We start from the raw sequence: 18001 nt of genomic DNA on the forward strand, positions 1-18001 counted from the left end.
ACATTCGGAGAAGCCAGGTTGGGACCATCCAGTCACCTAGTCATGTGCCTCAATGGTGTCAGGATTCGAACCTAGCAGCTCTTGTGCACCAGGCAGCAGATCTTCCCTTTGAGTTATTTAGCTCACTTGACAGTTCCTTGCTAACCTAGATACTAGTGCCTGTGTTGTTAGCGCTATATAAAAATAAAGATTATTATTATTATTATGTATGACCGCAACAAGAAACAGCAAATACAGGAGCTGTGCCAGCTTCGATGGATTGAATACCTGGCCACTGACATGCAATCTGATTTAATCCAAGAACCACAGGATGTGTAGAATGCCATGCGTGGAAGCAATTGATACGAGTTTTGTTCTGGTCGATTAAGTGTGGAGTTTCCCGGTCAAGCCAAAGACCAGGGGGAGGATATCGAGGACCCCACCAGAGGAATGGATCCCCTTCCTGGCAAACTGAATAAAGAGTCCTTGTCTCAGAATTTCCCCCATCGGTATGTTGGCAGGATCTAAAAGATCATATGAGATAACCTGGAGATGTCTGCTATGCTGATGTGCACAAGGATGGTATGGATTTCTTACATTCGTTTCTGTGCTTTAAGACATTTTTTGCAAGGAGGGGGCAGCAGTCTGTCCTCCATTAAAGGAATACCTGCTACTGTGGATTTCACTTTTTTTATTTTTCTACTTTGACACTAAGCACTTTGAAGCACTGAGGTACCTTCATGATAAATGAAATAGTGAGCAATGTGGACTTCATGATTCATATGTACAGAATTCCCCCTAACAAGTACACTCCCCTGATGAGATCTCGAGACTGAGTAAAGAAATGCATCGGGCGGTTTTTTCCTTTGGGTTATATATTTTAAGGACTATACTTGAGTACTGCCCTTGTTAGGGCAGGAGCACCTGCAGAGGGCATGACAGAGGGGATAGGTGCAACAACAGCTCCTGAATATCCAGATGAATCTGTCAATATGGCTACCCTCTACGGATGAAATGGATGAGATCGACACTCTTGTATGCACTATGACACTTTTATTTCTGTTTGTCTTAGTAGGCTGTGGCACTTTTTTTTGCCAAGGTGAGGTAGTTGTTAGTAAGTCTGGTTACTGTTTGGACTTAGAGTCCCTACACCTACCATAATTAGTACTTATAGGTCTAAAATATCCACTTTTGAACGTAGAACGTAATTATTCTGCATTCAGAGTTTTTGCATTTTACTGTAAATTATATCAATATTAAAAGTTATATTTTAATGAATATTTTCATGCTATAAAATATGAGAAGTATTATGCCCACGGGAAAACGAAAGCGAGCGTTCAGTTGGATGATCCCTAGTCCATGCAGTCTAGGGCAAGCAAACTAGAGCACCTACTGACCCCCCGGTGTCTCCACAGATGGGTTCAAGCAAAGAGTTTTATACAGAATCCACAGTAGATAAAAAAAAAAATCCAGGTAGATATAAAGTAAGTTGTAGTTAACAGAGAAATGCTAAGCTAATCAGTTAAAAAAAAATCTAAAAGATATATAGAGTATAATAGGCGACTCATAAATTCCTGATGATTAAGGAGGCAGTGTGTGTGTAGATAGCTAGATAGCTAGATCGATAGCTAGCTAGATAGATAAGTAGATAGATAGATGTATAACTTTCTGTCTGCCAGAGGGGGGTGTGCTCCTAATGCTTGACAGTTTAGAGCAGCGGCATGGTTGAGCCACTAGAATGAACTGTGTGATCTCTGATGCTGCTAGCAGAGGCATCTTTTCCTCTGCATCATCAGAGGCACGTAGGGGCACTGAAACTGGTCAGATACAGCTTTATTATTAATATTAATTATTATTATAGCGCTATTTGTTCTATGGCGCTTTACAAGTGAAAAGGGGTATACATAATAAAAACAAGTACAATAATCTTAAGCAATACAAGTCACGACTGGTACAGAAGGAGAGAGGACCCTGCCCGCGAGGGTTCAAAATTTACAAAGGATGGGTGAGGATACAATAGGTGAGGGCAGATCTGGTCGCGTAACGGTTTGGTGGATCGGTGGTTACTGCAAGTTGTAGGCTTGTTAGAAGAGGTAAGTCTTCAGGTTCCTTTTGAAGGTTTCCACGGTAGGAAAGAGTCTGATATCTTGGGGTAGAAAGTTCCAGAGTAGGGAGAATGCGCGGGAGAAAGCTTGTATGCGATTGTGGGAAGAGGAGATAAGAGGGGAATAGAGAAGGAGATCTTGTGAGGATCGGAGGTTGCGTGCAGGTAAGTACCGGGAGACAAGGTTGCAGATGTATGGAGGAGACAGGTTGGGCCGGGGAATTGGGGGGGGGGGGAGGAGAACAGGTGCATTAGTGGGCAGCAGAGTTTAGGACAGATTGGAGGGGAGCGAGAGTGTTAGAGGGAAGACCACAGAGCAGGAGGTTGCAGTAGTCAAGGTGGGAGATGAGGACGGCATGCACTAGATGTTTTGCAGATCCTAAGTTGAGGGATGTATGGATTCGGGAGATATTTTTGAGTTGAAGTCAGCAGGAAGTGGAAAGGTCTTGAATATGTGGTTTGAAGGAGATCAGAGTCAAGAATTATGCTGATGAAGAGAGCTTTTGGAACAGGCGAGAGTGAGTAGCCATTTACTTTAATGGATAGGTCTGTTGGGGGAGTCGAGTGAGATGGGGGAAAGAAGATGAATTCTGTTTTGTCCATGTTCAGTTTTAGAAATCTAGCAGAGAAGAAGGATGAAATAGCGGACAGACATTGTGGGATTTTGGTTAGTAGGGAGGTGATATCTGGTCCAGAGAGGTAGATCTGTGTGTCATCAGCATAGAGGTGATACTGCAATCCGTGAGATTCTATGAGCTGTCCCAGGTCGAAGGTGTAAATGTAGAAGAGCAGGGGCCCTAGGACTTAACCTTGCGGGACTCCAACAGAACGGGGAGAGGTGAGGAGATGGTGTGTGAGTGGGAGACACTGAATGTCCGGTCTGTTAGGTATGACGAGATCCAAGATAGGGCCAAGTCTGTGATGCCAAGAGATGAGAAGGTCTGTAGTAATAGGGAGTGGTCCACTGTGTCCATGGAAGAGGACAGGTCCACGAGGAGGAGGACAGAGTAGTGTCGCTTGGCTTTGGCAGTCAGTAGGTCATTCGTGACTTTAGTTAGGGCAGTTTCAGTGGAGTGATGCAGTCGGAAGCCTGATTGTAAGCGGTAGAAGAAGGACCAGGAAGAGCGGTGGGAGGATACTTCGAAATGGACATGTTGTTCAAGTAGTTTTGAGGCATAGGAGAGAAGTGATATAGGGCGATAACTACATACAGAGGATGAGTCAAGAGAGGGCTTTTTGAGGATGAGTGTGATTGAGGCATGTTTGAAGCAGGAGGGAAAATCACCAGTTGTTAGAGAGAGGTTGAAAAAATGGGTTAAGGTTAGGATGAAGACTGATGAGGTTTGGGATGAAGTGGGATGGGATCGGGTCAAGTGCACAGGTGGTGAGATGTGATCTCGAGAGTAGGGCAGAAAGTTGGTCTTCTGTAATGGTGGAGAAGCTGGTTTTGGAGGAGGAGGGCTGAGCAGTTAGAAAGAGGGGTTGTGGGGGTTGTAGGCCAAAGCTTTCTCTGATGTTATCAATCTTCTGTTTGAAGAATGAGGCAAAAGCTTCAGCTGAGATAAGTGGAGAGGGAGGAGGTGCTGGGGGACTGAGGAGAGAATTGAAGGCCTTGAATAGCTGTTTAGGGTTGTGAGACAGGGAGGATATGAGAGCTGATAAGTAGGTTTGTTTTGCTGCAGCAAGTGTTGCCTTGAAAGTAGTGAGGGACTGTTTGAATGCGATGAAGTCCTCGTTGGAGTGTGATCTTTTCAATCTTCGCTCAGCAACCCTAGATGCCCGTCTCAGTTCTTTGGTGTGCCAGGGTTGTCTGTTAATTTTGCGAGCTTTGGTATGTGTGAGAGGGGCGACCGATTCAAGAGCTGCAGCTATTGTGGTGTTATATAAAGCGGCAGCAGCATCCGCATTGTGTAGGGAACTTATGTCTGTAAGAGGGAGTAGGGATTCAGAGAGTAAGTGTTAATCGAGGTGTTTGAGATTTCTGCGAGGGTGTGCATGTTTGTGGGGTGGGGATTGTGGACCTGGAGAGGAAAGGGAAGAGAATGTAAGTAGGCTGTGGTCAGAAAGAGGTAGAGGTGAGTTGGAGAGGTTAGATAGGGAGCAGAGCCAGGTGAAGATGAGGTCCAGTGTGTGGCCATCTTTGCGAGTGGCTGCAGAAGACTATTGAATGAGGCCGAAGGAGGAAGTGAGAGATAGAAGTTTAGTGACAGCTGAGTAGGATGTGTCAATGGGGATGTTGAAGTCACCCATGATGATAGTGGGGATGTCAGCGGAGAGGAAATGAAGTAGCCAGGTGGTGAACTGGTTGAAGAAGGTGGTGGCTGGCCCTGGGGGGCAGTAAATGACAGTCAGTTGCAGGTTAGTGGGGGAGTAGATGTGCACAGAGTGCACCTCAAAGAAAGGAAGGGTAACTGTTGTGATTCGGTTCGTGGGCTCCCCCGGTGGTCTCTTGTGGTACTGGTGTCCTGCAAGCCTTGACTTCTCAGTTCACCTGTTCCTATCAGGATGTGGGAGTATCCTATTTAACCTTGCTCCTCAGTCATTCTAATGCTGGCCATCAATGTATCCAGAGTGATTCTGTTGCATGTTCCTGCTCCCAGTTTTCTGCTCAGCTAAGTTGGACACTTTAGTCCTTAAGTCTATTTTTGTATGTTTTGTCCAGTTTGCACTTATGTGAATCTCTGCAGCTGGAAGCTCTTGTTGGGCTGAAATTACCACTCCGGTGTCATGAGTTGTCACATGAGTTAAGGTAATTTCAGGATGGTGTTTTGAAGGGTTTTGCAGCTGACCGCGAAGTCCTCTGTTGTATCTTTCTGCTATTTAGTTAGCGGGCCTCTCTGTGCTAAATCTGCTTTCATACTACGTGTGTCTTTTCATCTGCTCTCACCGTTATTATATGTGGGGGGCTGCTATCTCCTGTGGGGACATTCTCTGGAGGCAAGCCAGGACTGTGTTTTCTTCTACCAGGGGTAGTTAGTTCTCCGGCTGGCGCGCGGCATCTAGAGACAACGCAGGAATGCCCCCTGGCTACTTCTAGTGTGGTGTGTAGGTTTAGCATCGCGGTCAGCTCTAGTTTCCATCACCCGAGAGCTTGTCCGTTTATTCTATGCTTCTGATGTTTCCTTGCCATTGGAAACCATAACAGTATGGCCAGCCCAAATGTTTAATCTATAGGCTGAAGCAGGAGAGAAAAGGAACTGTGTGAAACCTTTTTTTTTTTTTTTTTTTTTCCTTCCTCTGAAGTTGCACTCCAGCTCTAATTGCAGTCTCCTGTTTTCCTCCCCTCTTAACCCCTGAATGGCTCAGACTTTATCTGTTGAAATATGGATCCCCAGAGTCTGGCTACCAATTTGAATAATCTTGCCTCTAAAGTTCAGAATATACAAGATTTTTTGTTACATGCTCCTCGGTCTGAACCTAAAATTCCTATACCGGAGTTTTTTTCTGGAGATCGATCTTGTTTTCTAAATTTTAAATACAATTGTAAATTGTTTCTTTCGCTGAGATCTCATTCTGCTGGAGATCCTGCCCAGCAAGTAAAAATTGTTATTTCTTTACTGCGGGGTGACCCCCAAAATTGGGCATTTTCATTGGCACCAGGGGATCCTGCGTTGCTCAATGTGGATGCGTTTTTTCTGGCTTTGGGGTTGCTTTATGAGGAACCAAATTTGGAGATTCAGGCTGAGAAAGCCCTAATAGCCCTCTCTCAGGGGCAAGATGAAGCCGAAATATATTGCCAAAAATTTCGAAAATGGTCTGTGCTTACTCAGTGGAATGAGTGCGCTCTGGCGGCAATTTTCAGAGAAGGTCTCTCTGATGCTGTAAAAGACGTCATGGTGGGGTTTCCTGCGCCTACTGGTCTGAATGAGTCCATGACAATGGCAATTCAGATTGATCGGCGTTTACGGGAACGCAAACCTGTGCACCAGTTGGCGGTGTCTTCTGAAGAGGCACCACAGAGTATGCAATGTGATAGCTTTCTGTCCAGAAGCGAACGACAGATTTATAGGCGCAAAAATCATTTGTGCTTCTATTGTGGAAATTCTACTCATGTTATATCAGCATGCTCTAAACGAACAAAGAAAGTTGATAAATCCTCTGCTATTGGCACTTTGCAGTCCAAGTTTATTTTGTCTGTAACTCTAATTTGTTTGTTATCTTCTATTGTTGCGGATGCGTATGTGGATTCTGGCGCCGCTTTGAGTCTTATGGATTGGTCCTTTGCCAGGCGCTGTGGGTTTGATCTAGAGCCTCTGGAAGTTCCTATACCTTTAAAGGGTATTGATTCTACACCATTGGCTAGTAATAAACCACAATACTGGACACAAGTGACTATGCGTATGACTCCAGACCATCAAGAGGTGATTCGCTTCCTTGTACTGTATAATCTACATGATGTGTTGGTGCTGGGATTGCCATGGTTGCAAACTCATAACCCAGTCCTTGACTGGAAAACAATGTCTGTACTAAGCTGGGGATGTCAGGGAAATCATGGGGACACATCTTTGGTCTCCATTGCTTCATCTATTCCCTCTGAAATTCCTGAGTTTTTGTCTGATTATCGTGAGGTTTTTGAGGAATCTACTCTTAATTCTCTTCCTCCTCACAGAGATTGCGATTGCGCCATAGATTTGATCCCTGGCAGTAAATTTCCTAAGGGTCGTCTATTCAATCTGTCTGTACCTGAACATGCTGCCATGCGAGAGTATATTAGGGAGTCCTTGGAAAAGGGACATATTCGTCCTTCTTCGTCTCCTCTTGGAGCGGGGTCCTTTTTCGTAGCTAAAAGCGATGGTTCTTTGAGACCTTGTATTGATTATAGACTCTTGAATAAGATCACAGTCAAGTATCAGTATCCTTTGCCATTGCTGACAGATTTATTTGCTCGCATTGAGGGGGCGAAGTGGTTCTCTAAGATTGATCTTCGCGGTGCGTATAATTTGGTGCGAATTAAGCAGGGGGATGAGTGGAAAACCGCATTTAATACGCCCGAGGGCCATTTTGAGTATTTGGTGATGCCTTTTGGTCTGTCAAATGCCCCTTCTGTCTTTCAGTCTTTTATGCACAATATTTTCCGTGAATATCTGGATAAATTTATGATTGTGTATTTGGACGATATCTTGATTTTTTCGGATGACTGGGAATCTCATGTTCAACAAGTTAGGAGGGTTTTTCAGGTTTTGCGGACCAATTCTCTGTTTGTTAAAGGTTCAAAGTGTGTTTTTGGGGTTCAGAAGATTTCTTTTTTGGGGTACATTTTTTCCCCCTCTTCTATTGAGATGGATCCTGTGAAGGTTCGGGCTATTTGTGACTGGACGCAACCGACTTCTCTTAAGGGCCTTCAGAAATTTTTGGGCTTTGCTAACTTTTATTGTCGATTCAGAATCATAACTGGTTTTTCTAGCATTGTCAGGCCTTTGACTGATTTGACTAAAAAGGGTGCTGATGTTGCAGATTGGTCTCCTGCTGCTGTGGAGGCCTTTCGGGAGCTTAAGCGCCGTTTTTCTTCTGCTCCGGTGTTGTGCCAGCCTGATGTTTCTCTTCCTTTTCAGGTGGAAGTTGATGCTTCCGAGATCGGAGCGGGGGCGGTTTTGTCGCAGAAAAGTTCAGATTGTTCAGTGATGAGACCTTGTGCGTTCTTTTCTCGAAAATTTTCGCCCGCCGAGCGAAATTATGACGTCGGTAATCGGGAGCTTTTGGCGATGAAGTGGGCATTCGAGGAGTGGCGTCATTGGCTTGAGGGTGCTAAACATCAGGTGGTGGTCTTGACTGATCACAAAAATTTGATTTATCTTGAGTCGGCCAGACGTCTGAATCCTAGACAGGCGCGCTGGTCGTTGTTTTTCTCCCGGTTTAATTTTGTGGTTTCGTATCTGCCAGGTACTAAGAATGTGAAGGCGGATGCCCTTTCTAGGAGTTTTGAACCTGATTCCCCTGGTGATTCTAAACCTACGGGTATACTTAAGGATGGGGTGATATTGTCTGCTGTCTTCCCAGACCTGCGACGTGCTTTACAAGAGTTTCAGGCGGATCGGCCTGATCGTTGTCCGCCTGGTAGATTGTTTGTGCCGGATGAGTGGACCAATAGAGTCATCTCGGAGGTTCATTCTTCTGCGTTGGCAGGTCATACGGGAATTTTTGGTACCAGAGATTTGGTGGCTAGGTCCTTCTGGTGGCCTTCCCTGTCTCGGGACGTGCGTACTTTTGTGCAGTCTTGCGATGTTTGTGCTCGGGCCAAGCCTTGTTGTTCTCGGGCTAGTGGGTTGTTGTTGCCCTTGCCTGTTCCTAAGAGGCCTTGGACACACATCTCTATGGATTTTATTTCTGATCTCCCCGTTTCTCAGAAGATGTCCGTCATTTGGGTGGTGTGTGACCGCTTTTCTAAGATGGTTCATTTGGTGCCCTTGCCCAAGCTGCCTTCCTCATCTGAGTTGGTGCCCCTGTTTTTTCAGAATGTGGTTCGGCTGCATGGTATTCCGGAGAATATCGTTTCCGACAGGGGATCCCAGTTTGTGTCCAGATTTTGGCGGGCGTTTTGTGCCAGGATGGGCATTGATTTGTCTTTTTCGTCTGCATTTCATCCCCAGACAAATGGCCAGACGGAACGTACTAATCAGACCTTGGAGACTTATTTGAGGTGTTTCGTGTCTGCTGATCAGGATGACTGGGTCTCCTTTTTGCCGTTGGCTGAGTTTGCCCTTAATAATCGGGCCAGTTCTGCCACTTTGGTCTCCCCTTTCTTTTGCAATTCAGGGTTCCATCCTCGTTTTTCATCTGGTCAGGTGGAGTCTTCGGATTGTCCTGGAGTGGATACCATGGTGGATAGGTTGCATCGTATTTGGGGGCAGGTGGTGGACAATTTGGAGTTGTCCCAGGAGAGGACTCAACGTTTTGCTAATCGCCATCGTCGTGTTGGTCCTCGTCTTCGTGTTGGGGACTTGGTGTGGTTCTCCTCCACTTTTGTCCCTATGAGGGTCTCTTCTCCTAAGTTTAAGCCTCGGTTCATCGGTCCTTATAAGATTTTGGAAATTCTTAACCCTGTGTCTTTTCGTTTGGACCTCCCAGCATCCTTTGCTATCCATAATGTCTTCCATCGGTCATTATTGCGGAGGTATGAGGTACCACTTGTGCCTTCTGTTGAGCCTCCTGCTCCTGTGCTGGTTGAGGGTGAATTGGAGTACGTGGTGGAGAAAATCTTGGACTCCCGTGTTTCCAGACGGAGACTTCAATATCTGGTGAAATGGAAGGGCTACGGTCAAGAGGATAATTCTTGGGTTACAGCTTCTGATGTTCATGCTTCTGATTTGGTCCGTGCCTTTCATAGGGCTCATCCAGATCGCCCTGGTGGTTCTTGTGAGGGTTCGGTGCCCCCTCCTTAAGGGGGGGGTACTGTTGTGATTCGGTTCGTGGGCTCCCCCGGTGGTCTCTTGTGGTACTGGTGTCCTGCAAGCCTTGCCTTCTCAGTTCACCTGTTCCTATCAGGATGTGGGAGTATCCTATTTAACCTTGCTCCTCAGTCATTCTAATGCTGGCCATCAATGTATCCAGAGTGATTCTGTTGCATGTTCCTGCTCCCAGTTTTCTGCTCAGCTAAGTTGGACACTTTAGTCCTTAAGTCTATTTTTGTATGTTTTGTCCAGTTTGCACTTATGTGAATCTCTGCAGCTGGAAGCTCTTGTTGGGCTGAAATTACCACTCCGGTGTCATGAGTTGTCACATGAGTTAAGGTAATTTCAGGATGGTGTTTTGAAGGGTTTTGCAGCTGACCGCGAAGTCCTCTGTTGTATCTTTCTGCTATTTAGTTAGCGGGCCTCTCTGTGCTAAATCTGCTTTCATACTACGTGTGTCTTTTCATCTGCTCTCACCGTTATTATATGTGGGGGGCTGCTATCTCCTGTGGGGACATTCTCTGGAGGCAAGCCAGGACTGTGTTTTCTTCTACCAGGGGTAGTTAGTTCTCCGGCTGGCGCGCGGCATCTAGAGACAACGCAGGAATGCCCCCTGGCTACTTCTAGTGTGGTGTGTAGGTTTAGCATCGCGGTCAGCTCTAGTTTCCATCACCCGAGAGCTTGTCCGTTTATTCTATGCTTCTGATGTTTCCTTGCCATTGGAAACCATAACAGGTAACAGAGGGTGGCAGTTGGATGTGGGTGAAAGAGCAGTTATCTGAAAGGAGAAAACCAACTCCTCCGTCATGCTTGCTGCTGGGGCGGGGTGTGTGGGAACAATGGAATCCACCATAAGAAAGCTTATAATAAAGAGCTTGCAAGAACTCTCTGGAATCGGCCACTGCAGAAATGGCCAGTATATTAGGCAAAAAGCAATACACTACAGAATTAAAAATACCTTCATTCTTTCAAGCACTTTGCAATTTTACCCATTTATGATGATGAGAAAAACCCCTTAAATGGAATATGTCAGCAGGATTGTGCACAGTAACCTACAGACAGTGTCAGGTGTTAGTGTCAGTGACAGTGTCAGGTCGGCACCCTTAAACTGATTAAGAAGATACCTTGGTTGATGAAATCTGTCTTGTGGTTGTTGTTTAATCTTTATTTTCAGTTTTGAGTTAATGATGTACTCGTGCTTCGGGGCTGGCTCAGTCATCACCAGATGTTACTGGAAAAAGGGTTGCACTTACTGTGTAGCAGTTCAGTGCAGAAGTGCAGGCTGCAGAGTAGTCAGACAGGCCAAAGTCAGCAACAAACAGGGAGATGAAGTACCAGAGGTCACAGCAAAGCAAGAGGTCAGAGACGAACAAAAATCAGAGCCAGACGGGAGCATGGTATCCAAAATGTGAGATGGAAAGAGGAGTAAAGGTACAAGCCAGAGGGTCAAAAGCCAGTCGGGGAATGCAGTACCAGAGACAGAAAAACCGGAGGCAGAGTTCAGAGTTCAAGTCGAGTCATACACTGTAGGGAAATCACCAAAAGTACACCGAGTCAGGGATAGGGAACAGGTCAGACACACAAACGGGAAGTCAGAGGCAGAAGGATCACAAGGGTATACAGATCAGCTGCTCTAGCCTGGAAGCATGAACTATCACTGACAAAGGCTACCTAAAATAGCACCAATAAATAGTCACCCAAGAACCAAAGGGAGGCAGGAATAGTTAACCCCTCCATGACCAGGCTGGGGTAAGAGAAGCAAGAAGCAAACCCGACCTGGATCATGACACCTAGCAGCCTCAGTACTGCTACTTTACTCACTGCTGCCCTCACACAGATGGCTGTCACTTCCTGCACTTGACACTAACACTCAGTTCCCCCTTCCAAACTGGGCTGGCCCCTACAGTTAACCCTGTCCCAGCTAACTGCAGCCCCAGTGGGTATAATACTTTTATCACATACAGGGGGATCAAACACATTTAACCCTTGAGTGTCAGGGAGCAATCCATCAGCTCCCACCACTGTTACATATGTGCTATCCTTACTTCTCCTTCAGTCTGTAATCTTACATGTGTTAACATTGGCTGGCTCTGTGTACTTCAAGGGAGCATTGAGTGGTATAAATAGATTAATTTATTGTCATGTAAACAGTAGCGTAGCTACCGGGGGCAGAGGGGGCGGTCACCCAGGGCCCCGTGCTCGGAGGGGGCCCACCCGGAGCTACGCTACTGTAATTGCATACAGTTACATTCTGCGACAGAGCAGGGAGAATAAATCTACCTGCTCTGCCGCTATGGAGCCCCTCAGCAGGCGGGGGGGGGGGCGGTGCCAGCAGTGGGCCCCCCGCCCGTCATCGCATGGTGAGCTGTATAGGCATCTGAGCGCTGTGCTCCTTCTCCCATAATTCCCCTGTCAGTATCTGACGTCGCAGATTTCGACACGGACGGCGGGTGCAATGACGCCACCGCCCGGCGCCCGCTGTCAGAACAAGAGTGGGAGCAGGGAGCACCACTGGAACAAGGAGGAAGAGAGGTATTTATTTATTGTTTTTTTTATGGGAGCTGCCTTATACACTACAGGATCTGCCAATGAGGGGGTGCTGCCTTATACACTACAGGATCTGCTTTGGGGAAGGTGCTGCCTTATACACTACAGGATCTGCCTATGGGGGGGGGTGCTGCCTTATACACTACAGGATCTGCCTATGAGGGGGTGCTGCCTTATACACTACAGGATCTGCCTATGAGGGGGTGCTGCCTTATGCACTACAGGATCTGCCTATGGGGGGTGCTGCCTTATAAACTACATGATCTGCCTATGGGGGGAGGGTGCTGCCTTATACACTACAGGATCTGCCTATGGGGGGTGCTGCCTTATACACTACAGCATTTCCTTAGTATTGCACAGGTGATAATTGCATCACCTGGACAGGCAAGCATTCAATGACCTGTGCAATACTAAGGAAATTCTCAAAACATGACCTGTTGGTGGCTCTGGCTCTTGAGGACCGGAGTTGGGGGGTGCTGCCTTATACTACAGGATCTGCCTATGGGGTGAGCTGCCTTATACACTACAGGATCTGCCTATGAGAGGCTGCCTTATACACTACAGGATCTGCCTATGGGGGTGCTGTCTTATACTACAGGATCTGCCTATGGGGGGCTGCCTTATACACTACAGGATCTGCCTATGGGGGTGCTGCCTTATACACTACAGGATTTGCCTATGGGGGGTGCTGCCTTATACACTACAGGATCTGCCTATGGGGGTGCTGCCTTATACACTACAGGATCTGCCTATGGGGGTGCTGCCTTATACACTACAGGATCTGCCTATGGGGGGCTGCCTTATACACTACAGGATCTGCCTATGGGGGTGCTGCCTTATACACTACAGGATCTGCCTATGGGGAGGGCTGCCTTATACACTACAGAATCTGCCTATGGGGGGTGCTGTCTTATACTACACGATCTGCCTATGGGGGTGCTGCCTTATACTACAGGATCTGCCTATGGGGGGTGCTGCCTTATACACTACAGCATTTCCTTAGTATTGCACAGGTGATAATTGCATCACCTGGACAGGCAAGCATTCAATGACCTGTGCAATACTAAGGAAATTCTCAAAACATGACCTGTTGGTGGCTCTGGCTCTTGAGGACCGGAGTTGGGGGGTGCTGCCTTATACTACAGGATCTGCCTATGGGGTGAGCTGCCTTATACACTACAGGATCTGCCTATGAGAGGCTGCCTTATACACTACAGGATCTGCCTATGGGGAGGGCTGCCTTATACACTACAGAATCTGCCTATGGGGGGTGCTGTCTTATACTACACGATCTGCCTATGGGGGTGCTGCCTTATACTACAGGATCTGCCTATGGGGGGTGCTGCCTTATACTACAAAGTCTGCCTATAGGGGTACTGCCTAATACTACAGGGTCTGCCTATAGCGGTACTGTCTTATACTACAGGGTCTGCCTATAGGGGCACTGTCTTATACTACAGGGTCTGCCTATAGGGGTACTGTCTTGTACTATATTGAGCACTATCTGGCACATTATACTATATGGAGGTTATCTATGGGGCTATCATACAGTGTGGGGATTACAGTGAAGGGGCCATCATACAGTGTTGGAGATATCAAACAGTTTGAAGTCTACTAAGGGTCAGTATACTGTGTGGGTGGTACTCTACAATGAGGGGGCATCATACTGTGTATAGAGGAGCTGTACAGGGGAGACTCGGGACATTATTAAATGTAAAGTGGGCACTTATTGTTATAGGGGAACTCAGGTTACTGTGACTATCAAAGGGGCACACAGGGCAATATTACTTTCTAGGGGGCAAAATATGGGCACTGTTTTCTAGGGCACTTGCACCCGGCATTACTATATTATAGAGGGGAGATTTAGAATTTACACAGCAGTTGCAGTAATTGGGTCACATACGGCAGCAGAGGCTCAGTATCTGGATATCAGGTGCAGTAATAGGGACACATATGGCAGCAACGGCTCAGTATTGGGGTATCAGGTGCAGTAATAGGGACACATACGGCAGCAGCGGCTCAGTATTGGGGTATCAGGTGCAGTAATAGGGACACATGCGGCAGCAGCGGCTCAGTATTGGGGTATCAGGTGCAGTAATAGGGACACATACGGCAGCAGCGGCTCAGTAATGGGGTATCAGGTGCAGTAATAGGGACACATAAGGCAGCAGAGGCTCAGTATTGGGGTATCAGGTGCAGTAATAGGGACACATACGGCAGCAGCGGCTCAGTATTGGGGTATCAGGTGCAGTAATAGGGACACATACGGCAGCAGCGGCTCAGTATTGGGGTATCAGGTGCAGTAATAGGGACACATACGGCAGCAGTGGCTCAGTATCAGTAGGATGAGGAGTTTGTGCAGGTTGGGAATAGATGGTGATGGGGCTGGAATGTGAGAAGTGAAACATTTCTTTGTTGTATTCTCTGCAGATGAGTCCTGGGTGGAAGAAGTTGTCATGTCGGTCTGGGCCAGATGGAAAAGACGGGAAAAGTGATGATTCCATCAGAGAACGTCAGAGGTAACTGTGCTGTGATCTCTTACATGTTCTGTAGGACTGGTATCTCCAACTGACCATATGGCGGTAATATCCATGTTGGTCGTTATATAGAGATTATCTTCAGTAACAGCACGGTCATCTGCTTAGGTTCTCCTCCACTATTAGGAGAATTGTCACTGAATTGTAATCATGGTTACCTGGTTAGGAGCCCACTCAGAAGCTTCTCCCCTCCCCGAACCAAAACCCTAGCTACGCCTCTGCATGTAAACTAGCACTCTAGAACACTCAGCACCATCCACTGTGGCTAAAGTCACAAGATTGTAAGTTTATGTGTGCAGCCTGCAATGTGCACTCTTGGGTCTTTCTCCCTGTGACACTGGCCCCATGTGATATACGACTGAAAACTGTTCCAAAGTCAGCATAGGGTCATTTACATCTATTTACAAATTGCCATAGGCAAACTAAGCCCTAACTAAAGACTAAGAAATATAACTTTTAATTGTATCTATTAATAGGAGTTTATGTGCAATTAAAAACACATAGATTAGTGGTAGTCAGTCACTACGGGGGTACATACCAACTAGCCACACAGATTATTGTAACTTAATTGGTCTAAATAATCCCTAAATGGTATAAATACTAAACCATTTACTTGAGCCTTGGGCGGTGGCGGACCAGCACTATGCTTTCTAGTAATATATCTATTGAATACTTATCTAATCATATGCTTGTTTAAAAGAAGCAACGTTAGCCTAACCAACACGTTTCACCATACTGGCGTCATCAGGGGGAATGAGGCTACAAAAATCCTTGTAAGTTTGTTATGTGTGGAGCCTGCAATGTGCACCTTCTGCTCTTTCTCCCTGTGACACTGGCCCCATGTGCACCCAATCCCCATGGGCATTTGATATTAACACTAATATTTCCGAAATCCCACCTAGAGAAATAGTAGTGGTATGTGCCAAGACACCATTACTTGTCAGAGCGCCAGCACCGCTCTGGTATTCATTTTACAAACAGTATGATGATAATAATAATAATAATAATATGATGATGATTATAAGAAACAACAACTTCTGTTTCCGCTCTAATGGCAAAATGACAATTTTATCAAAGGCATGTTTAGAATGGTGCAAACATATACTATGGCATCATGTCATCAGTTTAGTCATTAAAAATCTTGTGCCTTTATAGTTTCATTACTTGAGGTTTTCTGATTTCATGTAAACTAGGCTAACCACTTCTATAATGAAAAGTCTTGCAACTTTCTAATATACTTGCATTTCAGTTCCTTGCCATTTTCAAGATGCCTGCTTGCTATCCGAAAACTGAATTAAAAATTGAAGCGGGGTCCCATAAAGGAGAAAGCCTCACTATGAACCGAAACAGAAAGTTGCTGCAAACAGAGGAATGTAATTTTGTACTTTTGCTCTTCAAATCACTGAATGCATGGGCATTCCAAATAATAGTAATATGTTGCCACTATTCAATTTAGTACATCCCAGTCTGTAAAGATATAAAATCGTTCACTTTCATTAATTGGCTGAAATTCAGTAAGTTAAGGTACCTTCACACTGAACAACTTAACAACGATAACGATAGCGATCCGTGACGTTGCAGCGTCCTGGATAGAAATATCGTTGTGTTTGACACGCAGCAGCGATCAGGATCCTGCTGTGACATCGTTGGTCGGAGCTAGAAGGCCAGCACCTTCGTCGCTGGATCACCCGCTGACATCGCTGAATCGTTGTGTGTGACGCGGATTCAGCGATGTCTTCACTGGTAACCAGGGTAAACATCGGGTTACTAAGCGCAGGGCCGCGCTTAGTAACCCGATATTTACCCTGGTTACCAGTGTAAATGTAAAAAAACCCAAACACTACATACTTACATTCCGGTGTCTGTCGGGTCCCCCGGCGTCCGCTTCCCTGCACCGTGTCAGCGCCAGCCGGCCGTAAAGCAGAGCACAGCGGTGACGTCACCGCTCTGCTTTAGGGCCGGCGCTTACACAGTGCAGGGAAGCGGACGCCGGGGGACCCGACAGACACCGGAATGTAAGTATGTAGTGTTTGGTTTTTTTTATATTTACACTGGTAACCAGGGTACACATCGGGTTACTAAGCGCGGCCCTGCACTTACTAACCCGATGTTTACCCTGGTTACCGGGGGACTTCGGCATCGTTGGTCGCTGGAGAGCTGTCTGTGTGACAGCTCTCCAGTGACCACACAACGACGAAACAGCGACGCTGCAGCGATCGGCATCGTTGTCTATATCGCTGCAGCGTCGCTTAATGTGACGGTACCTTAAGGCTCTCTGCACACAATTGGACTATGACTTATATGATACTATAAATTAGTTTCTATGCTTCATGAAGCAATTTATGGTTTACAGAAATGATAAAAGATACCTGTCGCTTTGGAGTCCAATGTCTTGTCCCTGGGATGCTGGCTGAGAAAAAAACAAAAGCAGGAAAATTTACTTAGCATTCTAAACAAAGCAGCCGCTTATCTGACTTCATGTTCAAACAATTCAACGGATTATACCTTTTGATTTACACAAGAAACAAGTGCATGAAAATATGACTGGTCTATCTACTGCAGGAACAAGTCTGTCTAGCAGTTATGATATCTGATCAATCTATTCATCTATCAGGGGCATAAAGTACAGTAAAAAAAAATAAATAAGTGAACCCCTTGAAATTACCCATATTTCTGTATTGGTAACTTAAAGGGCACCTGTCACCCCGTTTTTTCCGTATGAGATAAAAATACTGTTAAATAGGGCCTGAGCTGTGTATTACAACAGTGTATTTTGTGGACCCCGATTCCCCACCTATGCTGCCAAAATACGTTACCAAAGTAGCCATTTTCGCCTGTCAATCAGGCTGGTCTGGTCAAAAGGGCGTGGTGTCTTCCCCCAGATCTTGCTTAGTTTTCCGTTGGTGGCGTAGTGGTTTGCGCATGCCCAAGGTCCAGAATCCACTGCACAGGGGAGTTAAAAGAGCGCGATGTGCACTATTTCATTGGTGATCGGTGGGGGCGGCCATCTTCCTTTGGCCGCGCGTGCGCAGAAGCGGCGCTCTGCTGGCCGCGGCTTCAGGAAAATGGCCGCGGGATGCCGCACGTGCGCAGATGGAGACCGCGGTGGCCATTTTCCTGAAGCAGAGTTCGCATCTCGGCTTCAGGAAAATGGCCGCCACGATCTCCATCTGCGCACGCGCGGCATCCCGCGGCCATTTTCCTGAAGCCGCGGCCAGCAGAGCGCCGCTTCTGCGCACGCGCGGCCAAAGGAAGATGGCCGCCCCCACCGATCACCAATGAAATAGTGCACATCGCGCTCTTTTAACTCCCCTGTGCAGTGGATTCTGGACCTTGGGCATGCGCAAACCACTACGCCACCAACGGAAAACTAAGCAAGATCTGGGGGAAGACACCACGCCCTTTTGACCAGACCAGCCTGATTGACAGGCGAAAACGGCTACTTT

General features: G+C 46.5%; 1 protein-coding gene and 1 long non-coding RNA gene across 3 annotated transcripts in view; one reads left to right on the forward strand and one right to left on the reverse strand.

Moving 5' to 3' along the window:
• The window catches only part of LOC143816323 (uncharacterized), a 67239-nt gene extending 51236 nt beyond the window's left edge, over positions 1 to 16003 (forward strand). Inside the window, exons 2-3 of the long non-coding RNA XR_013223908.1 lie at positions 14449 to 14537; positions 15805 to 16003. This is a non-coding gene — a long non-coding RNA (uncharacterized LOC143816323). The remainder of the gene's footprint in view (positions 1 to 14448; positions 14538 to 15804) is intronic.
• AFF3 (ALF transcription elongation factor 3) overlaps positions 1 to 18001 on the reverse strand; it is a 688775-nt gene that overhangs the window by 127261 nt on the left and 543513 nt on the right. For both annotated transcript variants that reach the window (XM_077296548.1, XM_077296549.1), the window contains exon 7: positions 16925 to 16965. In XM_077296548.1, coding sequence (XP_077152663.1) covers positions 16925 to 16965 — 41 coding nt within the window. The remainder of the gene's footprint in view (positions 1 to 16924; positions 16966 to 18001) is intronic.

Source organism: Ranitomeya variabilis, chromosome 3 (genome assembly GCF_051348905.1).
Source record: "Ranitomeya variabilis isolate aRanVar5 chromosome 3, aRanVar5.hap1, whole genome shotgun sequence".
Lineage (NCBI taxonomy): Eukaryota > Metazoa > Chordata > Amphibia > Anura > Dendrobatidae > Ranitomeya > Ranitomeya variabilis.